Source organism: Aulonocara stuartgranti, assembly GCF_965226115.1.
Source record: "Aulonocara stuartgranti genome assembly, chromosome: 23".
Lineage (NCBI taxonomy): Eukaryota > Metazoa > Chordata > Actinopteri > Cichliformes > Cichlidae > Aulonocara > Aulonocara stuartgranti.
This window is the reverse complement of record NC_138958.1, coordinates 43,634,114-43,645,659: the sequence shown is the minus strand read 5'-3', so window position 1 is coordinate 43,645,659 and position 11,546 is coordinate 43,634,114. Positions and strand designations below refer to the sequence as shown.

General features: G+C 37.2%; 1 protein-coding gene and 1 long non-coding RNA gene across 6 annotated transcripts; one reads left to right on the top strand and one right to left on the bottom strand.

Moving 5' to 3' along the window:
• Nucleotides 1-4,031: 4,031 nt before the first annotated feature.
• LOC309701561 lies at nt 4,032-6,838 on the bottom strand. The gene is made up of 4 exons (XR_014275107.1): nt 6,791-6,838; nt 6,223-6,269; nt 5,760-5,852; nt 4,032-5,126 (listed from the first exon to the last, which is right to left on the bottom strand). It is a non-coding gene; the product is annotated as an uncharacterized lncRNA (long non-coding RNA).
• Nucleotides 6,839-7,596: 758 nt separating this feature from the next.
• LOC309701509 (nectin-4-like) lies at nt 7,597-10,983 on the top strand. Of its 5 annotated transcripts, XM_082525755.1 has the most exons (7): nt 7,597-7,666; nt 8,460-8,560; nt 8,817-9,155; nt 9,278-9,610; nt 9,690-9,722; nt 9,829-9,925; nt 10,079-10,983. In XM_082525755.1, the coding sequence occupies exons 2-7, from the start codon at nt 8,488-8,490 to the stop codon at nt 10,107-10,109; spliced, it is 906 nt and encodes a 301-aa protein (XP_082381881.1). In that variant the 5' UTR covers nt 7,597-7,666; nt 8,460-8,487; the 3' UTR covers nt 10,110-10,983. The 5 variants fall into 5 exon arrangements, 3 of the variants coding, with proteins under 3 accessions (XP_082381881.1, XP_082381879.1, XP_082381880.1); XR_014275016.1 differs by lacking the exon at nt 7,597-7,666 and having other exon boundaries at nt 7,936-8,560; nt 9,833-9,925; nt 10,079-10,097; XM_082525753.1 differs by lacking the exon at nt 7,597-7,666 and having other exon boundaries at nt 7,937-8,560.
• The last annotated feature ends 563 nt before the right edge of the window (nt 10,984-11,546 follow it).

Genomic DNA, 11,546 nt, shown 5'->3' with positions numbered 1-11,546 from the left:
AGAAGTCAAAAAACTCAAAAGAAATTGCAGGGCAGCAGAAAGGAGATGGAGGAAAAATAAAAATAATATCAACCATCAAATATTTTCCGAGCAACTTAAAATGTACAATAATACATTAAGGAAGTCAAGAAATTCATACTTCGCCAAAATAATCAGTATTAACAAAAATAATCCCAAGGTCCTCTTTTCCACCATAGATCATTTATTTAACCCTGATTTTAAAAGCTCCAAAAGAACCCCCACAGACTCACTCTGCGAGCAGTTTGCAGACCACTTCAGGGGAAAAATCAGCGCCATCAGATCTGATATTTTATCTAATCGCGATATGATTGTAAACACATCTGAGGGCTCGATTGTACCTGAGGAGACACTGGACAGCTTTGTCCTGGTTAATGCTGAGAACCTTCAGAAAGTTTTCTCCACAGTGAGACCCACCACATGTCTTTTAGATCCAATTCCTTCTTCACTCTTTAAAACACTTTATGGATTTTCCTTCTTCACTCTTTAAAACACTTTATGGATTTTTTGAGGCTGAGCTTTTATACATGATGAATTGCTCTCTTCAGTTGGGTGTCTTCCCTGCTGCCTTTAAAACGGCGGTGGTGAGTGTTGTGATATTTTGATACCATGGTAGCATTTACAGGATATTGTTTTATAGTGATATTATACAGGAAAACTGTTACTCAATAAGGCCCATTTACTAGTTGTTTTTCTCTTTCTCTGTGACCCAAGAATTAATGTGTAAGAATCACAGGATGGTACCTCAAGGTTGAAAACACCACAGAGATCACTCCCTTACTCCCATTCTCCCTTCCTTATCCTTTAGAAAAGAGCTTGTTAAAGGCCAGGTGGTTTGTTTCAGAATTCACTAATGAAAGAACTCTGTATTCTATGTCTAGGAGTGTATTTTGCTGGGATGATCATAAATTGTAGCTGAACTGATAAACTACACACAGGATACTTCTTTGCTCAGAAGGCAGGAAGACGTTTCCTTATTTGGTCTGTACCGGTTTGAACTGAGAACCTGCTGACACACGAACCTTTTTTTCTTCTATATAAACTGTTGTCTGATGAATAAACCTTTGAGTTGATTGTGGGAGAGCAACCTGAAACAGTCTATGTATCACTTTGTTCTCCTAACTGCTCCCGGCGCTGTAACTAACCCGCTGAACGGCATACTTAAGCGTTACTTTGAATAATTAGGAGTCTTATAAGGAAAGGACAAAACTCTGCTTATCGGTGATCACGCCTCGGAGGAAACCCGATCCACGGATGAACCCGGGACGGAGATTTCTTTCAGTGAGGCCCCTTCTGAAGAAGAGCAATTTGGATTGTAATGATTTTAATAACTACAGACCTGTATCCAACTTACCATTTTTAAGTAAAGTCTTAGAAAAACTTGTTTTTACTCAGATTACTGATTTTCTCAATGATAGACAGATCCTGGAGATATTCCAGTCTGGATTTAGGGTGAACCACAGCACAGAGACGGCTCTCCTAAAGGTTTTAAATGATCTTAGATGTAACTGGGACGCCCAAAAGCTCTCAGTCCTGGTGCTACTGGATCTAAGCGCAGCCTTTGATACAGTAGACCACGCTATTCTTTTAAACAGACTGAAACACATGGTGGGCCTCTCTGGTGCTGTACACAACTGGTTCACTTCCTATCTCTCTGACAGATCTTTTATGGTGAGTATGGATACATGCTCCTCTAAGATCCATAAAATGACATGTGGTGTGCCTCAAGGGTCGGTTCTAGGCCCTGTACTTTTTAATTTGTATATGTTGCCTCTCGGCAGTGTCATCAGTAGGCATGGAGTGAACTTCCACAGTTACGCTGATGACACGCAGCTGTACATCTCCGTGTCTCCTGATGACACCAGACCAATGGATGCCCTTTTTAACTGTATCTTGGATATAAGATCTTGGATGGCAGAAAACTTTTTACAGCTTAACCAGGACAAAACTGAAGTTTTAATTGTTGGTCCTGAGGCTCAGAGAGAGAAACTCTTGTCTAAATTAGAGGCATTTTCACTATGTCCTTCGCTACAAGTGAAAAACCTGGGTGTTATTTTTGACTCTGAGCTTGGTTTTATCCCACATGTTAAACATGTAACCAAAATTGGATTTTATCATCTAAAGAATATAGCCAGAGTCCGCCCTATTCTCTCTCGGGCCAACACGGAGATGCTGATGCATGCTTTTATTACCAGTCGCATTGATTACTGTAATGCCCTGCTCTCTGGTCTTCCTAAGAAGAATATTTCAACTTTACAACTCTTGCAAAACTCGGCAGCTCGTGTGCTGACGAAGACCAGAGGGCGGGCCCACATTACACCGGTTTTAGAATCGCTGCACTGGCTCCCCGTGTGTTTCAGGATCGATTTTAAAGTTCTTTTATTGGTTTTTAAATGTCTTAATGGTCTTGGGCCTTCTTATCTCTCAGATCTGCTTTTACCATACGAACCCTCGCGGACCCTGAGGTCCTCTGGTACTGGCCTTTTAATTGTCCCTAAAGTCAGGACACATACTCACGGAGAGGCAGCTTTTCAGTGGTATGGTCCTCGTCTGTGGAACAGCCTGCCGGAGGAGCTCAGGGCCGCAGAGAACGTACATGTTTTTAAGAACAGGCTCAAGACCCACCTTTTTAATTTAGCTTTTACTTAGCGTTTATTTATTTTATGCTTATTTATTCTATCCTGTTATTCTATTATTAATTTAGGATTTACCTAATATTTATTGATTTTATTCTTATTCATTTTTTAATCTTCTTACTCTATTTATATTTATATTTATATTGTATCCTGTTCTTATTTATTTTATCATTTTACCCTGTATACATCGTATTGCGTCATATCTCCAGTGTTTCCTCGGAGGGCGCTCTCTGCACCGGGGCTGTTATTGACCGTGGCTGCTGGGTCTCTGGGGTCCTCTCAGCCTGGTTGGGGGGCTCCTTTGCCTCCCTCCTGCTGTGTGCCCAGCCCGGAGGCTGCGGTCTGTGACCGGCTCCCGGTGCAGACGGCTCTCTGTTATAATGTTTCCTCACTTGGCTCATGCGAGCCCAGCCCAATTTTTACTCTTTAAGTGTGCGCGTGTGTGTATGTGTGTGTGGGTGGGGGTGGGGGGATATATGTGTATTGAGAGTGTGGGGAGTGAGTTGGAGGGTGGGGTGGGCTGCTTTTAACTATGTAAAGCACTTTGTGCTACATTTTTTCTGTATGAAAAGTGCTTTATAAATAAAGATTGATTGATTGATTGATATTAATATTTTCAATTTGACTTACTTTAAATGACTTTAAATGAAAGTCAGCAGGAGTGAGTGACTAACATGAAGCATTTTTCAGTACCTTTGGCTGATTGATATAATTTCTTTTGTTGCTGGAATTGATATGATTGATACCAACAACCAAATTTAAATAATTCCCAACAGATTTTCAGCTAAAATTGAATAACATGGCCCCTGAGGGTGCCTTATTATTCATGATAAAAATGCTGAGGTGTTGAGGAGAACAGATTTGAAGTTTATTATTAAAAGGACTAAGCATTTGTTAAGTCAGTGTAAAACTTTTGGATTTCTTTTGTTTTTTGTTTGAATAAAAGACATAAGAATCCAAATGTGTTTTAAGTAGACTGTAGGGCAGGGGTGGGCAATTCCAGACCCCGAGGGCCGGTGTCCCTGCAGGTTTTAGATGTGTCCTTGAACCAACACAGCTGATTTAAATGGCTAAATTAGCTCCTCAACATGTCCTGAAGTTCTCCACAGGCCTGGTAATGAACTAATCATGTGATTCAGGTGTGTTGACCCAGGGTGATATCTAAAACCTGCAGGACACCGGCCTTCGAGGCCTGGAATTGCCCACCTGCTGTAGGGCAACACCCAGCGTAAAATGCTAATATGCATATAGAATTTAATGCTCTATATACTCCAAGGAACTTGGAAAGAAAGTGACTGGGCTTCTTTAAGTTCCTTGAAGATGTTTCACCTCTCATCTTGGAGGCTTCTTTAGTTCACTGGATGAGAGGTGAAAAAAATAACTCTTTAAATGAACATAAAAAAATCATGGAAAGAATTTCCACGTGATTAAATTGCTTTATTTTAGCATTATGCAATTCTGTTACTCCAACTTAATGCACTCAAGTTGGACCAACTTAATTAAAGATTGATGAATCAACGTATTTACTGCATTTTGATCCAATATATTTTAATAGTGTTGATCCAACTTAAAGAGTTTTGTTCCAACTCAATTCAGTAGGTTTTCTCCAACTAATTTACTAAATTTGGTCCCAGCTTAAGTTAATTGAGTTGAACCAACTCATACAAATTAAGTTATTCCAACACAAGTCTTTAATGCTAATAGAAAGCAATTTAATCACGTGGAAATTCTTTCCATGAGTATTTTAAGTTAATTTAAAGAGTAATTTTTTGGAGCATTTAACAAAGTCTAGAGTCTGGTTAACATACATTTCACTATTACATCTAAAAGGTAAATAAAAATTTGTCATACACATCTTTTTGTTTTCTCCAATTTATTGAATTTATAGCAAATTTCACATAATGTATAAAGAATACATGAAATGCAAGTACAAGTTACATAACAGAAAAAAAAGTAGTGGACAAAGTGGAAAGTTAACCTGTTAAAACAATTTTTTAACAACAATGAATGGCTGAAGCAGGTGATTTTCCGATGACCAATACAACTACTTTGAAGGTCAACAGATGCACTTTCAAAAAAGAAAATGTCTGCAATTATTTTAGGTTCATGGTCCAGATACATGGTGTAGCTGTTGTAATGGGAACATTTCTCAATGAGAAAATAGTGTTTTGAGAACCTGTACTTTGTGTGCTGTTGGATAGTTCGTGTGCATCTAATTCCATAAGAATCTTCTGCAGGACCTCAAAGGTGTACCTGAGTTCCAGAGGGTAGCTCAGGTTCAGTGAATAGACCAGACCAAGCAACATTGTCACTGCAAAAACTACATTGCCCAACTCACCCATCACTTCCACCCCCTCTAGAACAATCACAACATCCTGAGGGTCATCGCCAGGCTCCGCACCCTCTGACCGAATGACACAGATTCCAAAGACTGTCTCTGCTATGGCAGTGGCGATGCTTTTTATCAACTTCCTGTGACAATAAAACAAACAAAAAAAAGATAATGATTTCTCACTAATGTCCATTGCAAACAGTTTTAAAAGTAAATATCTGTTTTACATTAATGTAAAATACCTAAAAGCTTTATTCATTCAAGCCTTATAATAATGTAAATGTAATCAAAAATGACTGCCCGATATTTTTCCTGACTCATGAGAAGTTCATTCAATACCTCAACAATGTCTTTCAAAATCTTGAGTTGTGATAGGGGTGACTGTGGCACAGGAGGTAGAGCAAGTTGTCTACTGGTTTAATCCCTGGCTTCTCTAATCTGATACTAAAACTATCAATAGGTAACATACTGAACCCCAAGTTGCTCCTGATGCATCCATTGAAGTGTAAATGTTACATAAAAATCTTGTATGAATGTGTGTATGAATGAGGTTATTATAATGATATTATAATAATGATAGTATAAAACACTCAAGAATGGTGCGTGTAGTATCCAGTGAGAAACTTAAAGCTCTTACTTTTCCTATTTTAAAAGGTATTTTTTACAGCCACCGGTAATTTATAGGAAAACCCCATCCCCTGAAACTTTTTGTATGTAGTTCAAGCTTATCTTTGATCATCTCCTTAGTTAAGGATACAGGCAAGTTAACATACCAGGTAATCCTTCACCAGCTTCTCAGGATCTTCATTCAGGTACACGCAAAGACCTTTGGCGATGTATTCTCTTCTGATTTCAACAGCATCAGTCTTTATACACAGAGGGGGAAAAAAACAAATATATACGGAAATCCATCTCAACGACCTAGCAGTGGGATTAAAGAACTTTTAGTTGAATTACCAGGAATTTGTGAGAAATACAGAGGCTATTGTTTTACGGTCTTAATCTTTTCAAATAGTATTTATGCATTTTAGACAAGTCTGTCATTTTAATATTGTTTTGTAATTTGTGTATTAATTTAATCATGCCATACCCCCAATTCAAGAAAGTTTAGATGATGTGTACATAAAATCAGAATGCAATGTTTTCTTGGTCTCAAAACTATATGTCACTTACAAATGAAAATATTACATTTTTAACATGGGAATGTGATAATTTTTAAGAAAAATATTAGCTCACCATGAATTTGATGAACTGGCCTGCCAGCTCTCCAGACCTTTCACCACCTGATAAGATTAAACATTTATTATCTTTACAGGAGGGAACTGCAAGTCTGCAAGTTTATTAAGTAGAAAAATATTTAATTTCAAAAAAATTAAAAAACAGGAAAACATATCTGTTCATGTTTTGTCTTTCCTCCTCAGTGTACTAAAAACACATAAATTGTTAAATAAACCACTGTCCATCAGTTGCAACTTACAAACTTACAAATTTCAACAACCCACACGTAAAATGTAAATTTATCACAACAGTCTCTGTGGTATAGCCAAACTAGCTTATTATAAACAATATCTATATTTGGAGTAGCTAAGTCTTTCATATTAGGCTATCATGCTAGCATGACATTGTGCTATATTCTTGCACTAACGTGTTAGCTAGCTAGAATGGCATAAACAAACAGATATTTTTTAAAAAAAAACAAAAAAACAAATGTGAATAAATAGAACTGAAAAGAATCGACAAACTAATGATACCTTTGTGCAAAAAGTATTTTCATCAAGATGGATGAAGATAGATTCACTCTTACCTTTCCAAGATGACCGTGAAGCAAACCATGTGCTTTCCTGCCTCTTGTTGTTTAGAATCTCACGTGATCTTATGATATCGCGAGTCTTTAAGGCAGCTAACCACTCTTGTTAGATTTTATCATGTCATATCAACAAGAATAAATTTAAGAGGCGCTAAGTTGGTAAATTTCTTGTAGATCTTATATGATTTTATTACGTTCACCTTAGAAACATAAATTCATTGTGTTCAAATTACATGTTAGAGTCTTGTAAATGCAATAACCACCAAATTTCACTTTTTTGAGTGTATACGATGACTGAGAACCTACACAGACATTGACATATATAATTACAACAGTTAAAACTGACTGAGGATTTTGTCATCAGATCTCTGTCTGTATGTTCTGGCCACTGAGGGGAGGGGAGGGACTGAGCTGGCTGTTTTCCCCAAAGGACAGATTTTTTTTACAGGTCTGTCCTTTGTGTTGGACTTGAACTTGAACAGAAATCCTTGGCTTTGAAGGACATTCTTTAGATCACATGACATCACTTGAAGGACATCTACCATGATGGGGAGACAAATGTTGCCACCTACAACAAGTACTTTGGTCAGAGAGTGAATCATGGCTTTGCTCAAGTTTAAACCTGTACTGTACAGAACTGCTCCATAATAATAGGAATGTGACAGAGCAGGATTAAGGGCTTCTATCACTGTTTGTTGTTCTCTGACAAGTGGAACCAGCCTGAAACAAATATGCTGGATAACAAGGTGTCACCAGCCACCAACCTGTAACACAAATGTTGATTGTTCTTTTCATTCAGTACTCTGTGTTGTGTTGTGAATGGAACTCACTGAAGTTTAAGCCTTTCTTCTTTGTACCATATCATATAACGAGGTGAAGTAGAGACACATATTTTTTCACTGATAAAAAATGTGTTTCCTTTCTCAGTGTTTTTTGCTGTTTGGTCTTTTTAGGTTGTTGTGACTGCAGATTCTATTATTGCAACACTTTTAGTCACACAGTGTTATTTTTGTGTTCATAGTTTTTCTACAGTGTTCCCTGAAAAATTATACATGTGTATGTATATGTAACAATTTATTGTCTCATGTTCCACATATTTACTTTTGTCCAGCTAATTAATTATGGTAAATGGTGTTTGTAATTTCACTTGTGTACAGTGTTTTTGTTTGCAATTATGACATTAAGATGTAAATAAACGAACATACAGGATTTTCTTATCTTGGGGAGCCTCAGTTAGGTTGCTAAGATCTGTAGCTTTACATTGTGGGATGGAGCTTGTTCAGTGAAACATCATAGCTTAAACACTAGTTTGATCCACATCATCAACATGCAATTTAGTTGCAACTACATAAAAACATAACCACACAACACAGAGATGTAATATTTCTAGTTCAAAAATAATCTGAAAACGTTTGACTTTTTACAGAAACTTTTAATCTCTCTTTTCTGCACGGTCAGAAAAACCTTAGGAGAAGTTAAACCACTGGTTAAACCAGAAAGCAAACAAAGAGCCCCTTTTCTTAGTGCTGATATGAGTAACACAAATTTTGATTGGTTGGTTCATCCAGTACATGCTATAATGGATGTAAATTACTGGACAGAAGTTTAAAACTCTTGACTTTCCCTTTATGTGGTCAAACAAGTCACACATGCTTTTCCTGTGCAGCCTTACAGTTCACCTCGCATTGAATGAAATGGCGAACATTGGAGTTTTACTTTACGAGTTTTATGTTGCTGTCATTTTCATTTTTTGGAACTTTGACAAAGGTGAGATAAACTGTATGTTAATTACAATATGAGATCTAAGACAATTTTAACAGTAAAGACTCATTTCATTCCTTTTTTCCACAGGTACAGGCTCAGGTTTCAAAGGATTTTACTTGTGGTGGTGGGAGAATTATTAGTAAGGTGAAGGTGAAAATGTGTGTCATGTCAGACCTGTGGGAGTAACACTGGACTTTCTGTTTCAGTAAGTGTTGAATTTGAAGAGAGTGTTTGTCTTGCTTGACACCTTTATCTGCAGCTCTAACAGCAGTGATCCAAACACAGCAGACTGTGCTGGCAGCAGTGGGAGAAGATGCTGAATTCAGCTGTCAGCTCTTGGAGACTAAAGACGTCGTTCAGGTCACATGGCAGAAAGTCTCACATGATGTGGAGACAAATGTTGCCACCTACAACAAGTACTTTGGTCAGAGAGTGAATGATGGCTTTACAGAGAAATTTAAGTTTAAACATACTGAACTACAAAACTGCTCCATAGTCATCAGGAATGTCACAGAGCAGGATGAAGGCTGCTATCACTGTCTGTTTAACACTTATCCTGAAGGCTCTCTGATAGGTAGACCCTGCCTCCAAGTCTATGGTAAGAACTTATATGTTCTTTAACCGGATTAGACCGAAAGAAACCATGATGCTGTAAAATGGTTTAGAAGCTTGTTTCTTCTTGACAACATAGTCCTTATAGTATTTCCTGATCCTTCACAGAGCTGCATGAACCTGTTGTTGATGTCAGAGAGTCAAACTCTACTGAAGAGTGGGTTGTTTCCTGTTCAGCCACTGGTCGACCTGCTCCCACTGTAACACTCAGTGTCTCACAACAAGACCTCAGCTTCTCACAGTACAACACTGTCAGTGTGTCCAACACCAACGCTACATTCACTGTCACCACTACAGCTGTGCTCTCAGGTTCACGTAGCAACAGCACACAGGTGGGATGTGCAGCACGAGTGCTCTCTGCTCCTCACAGAGAGGTGATGGAGACGATTCCTGAGGTCCAGGAGGAGTATGATGATGATGATGATGATGATTATGATGATGGTTAGAAACTCTTTTAAAATGATTGATTTATAAATTGGTGATTACTTTGTGATTTTAATGTTGAGGTTCCTTCTAACAGGTCTGAATGATGGATCCTATCACAGAAATTTTGGTGGGTTTACATTTGAATGCTTTACACTCAGGTTTTCTGTTCAGTCTATTGTTATTTAGTAGATGTTTCAATGATTATGTCCTTCTTTTCTCTGTTTTTGTCAAAGGAAGGATTTTAGTGATTCTATCCTCTGTGTTGTTGTTGTTGTTGGCCTGTTTTACTACACTCATCTTTGTCTGGCCTAAAAAGAAATCTCAGAGCAGGTACTCTTTCTTATATTCTGTTACTGTTTGTCAATTTGATTCAGCTGCTAAATGTTTCTGCAGTTTTAACTGTATTTGTCACACAGCGAGCTCGAGACAAATGAGATCAATGATGTAAGTCACTCTTTATCTTCTCATTTTGTTTTAATTTAGGAACCAAAACACTTTTAGTCAGATGAGGTGACAATCCGCTCAGAAAACACAAACATCCTGAGGGAGACCATCCAGGGCTCACGTCTTTATCAGGATGAAGATCTGATCTTGACCATTGTTGATTTCTCTTTAATGAAGTGTGGCATTTCTGAACAAAATGGTGCTAGAGTTTGACAAACACAAAACACAAAAACCTGTTCCACTGAAGCATTCAAGAAGCTTTCCTGGTGTTCATGCTGCAACTATTATGTTTGTGCTAAATTTTACTACATTTTTTAAAGGTTTTTTTTATACATAAATTATTAAGGAAAAGGAAACGTTGGTGATAAAAAAGGATTTTTATTTTTTTTTTATTTTTTTGGTGGATATTATTACACTTAATTACTTCAAATGAAAACTTTGAAAATCAACAGGAGTGATCAACATAAAATTTTCACTTTAGTCATTTTTGCTCCCATTGCTGAAATTGAAGTTCTCTGTTTGTTGTGAAATTTTACAGATTTTTACAATTCAGTTTGTCAGCATCTATACAAAAATATAGCGCATACATATGGTTAAAGTTTTCACTTAACCCAGGAATGTTGGTTCTATCTAGTTCCATTAAAAATCCATTAAACCATCAAATATTGTTAGCATTATTTTTTATTCATATTTGATTTGATAAACACACAAACAACACTGCACTGCTTATGAAAAATATTTATTTTTTGCTAAAATGCTATAGAATTAATGTAATCGGATGTATACTCCAACGTGTACATGAAGTTATAACAAACTGAAAGCACTTTGTGAGGTTGTTCGTTTTTGGTGAATACAGGGGAAGTGGGAACCCATCTTTCTTTCTTCCTTCATGTTCATCTTATTAATATTTTAATAATAATAAATATAGATAATGAACACGGAAAGCTGTTTTGGTGATTTTATTTTGATGTTTTGTATGATTGAGAATAAAGCAATTAATAAGCTGAGCAATGCTGCTTTGTCTTGTCTGGAAGTAAATAATCTCATCAGTGAACTCTGAATGAAAACTTTGGCTGGTTTGAGCCGCAGTGAGATTCAGTCATTCATTATTAGATGGGAGTTATTCCCCAATATGACTCAGCGTCTGCGGCGAGCTTCACCTTCTCCTGTTTTGTTGAATGAAATAGACAAAATGTGATCAGTACATGTAAGAGATCAGGCGTGTTTCACACCACAGTCTGAGGTGTTGCGTCTCCTTTTAGAGAAACAAAGGCACGTTCATTCTTTTTGCGAGTTCAAAACGAAAGTGAAAGTAAGTCTGTTCCACTGCACTGTGAAGAGGGGACGATGAGGAATAAATGTGCTGTAAAACGACAGACAGGGTTTCCAAAATAGTAAATATTATCAGATTACTGACTTATTAGATATCCAAGTGAAAAATCATCATATGACATGTAGCTGTTGTTAATAAAAGGGATAATCTTTTATTATGTTTTTTTTTTTCACT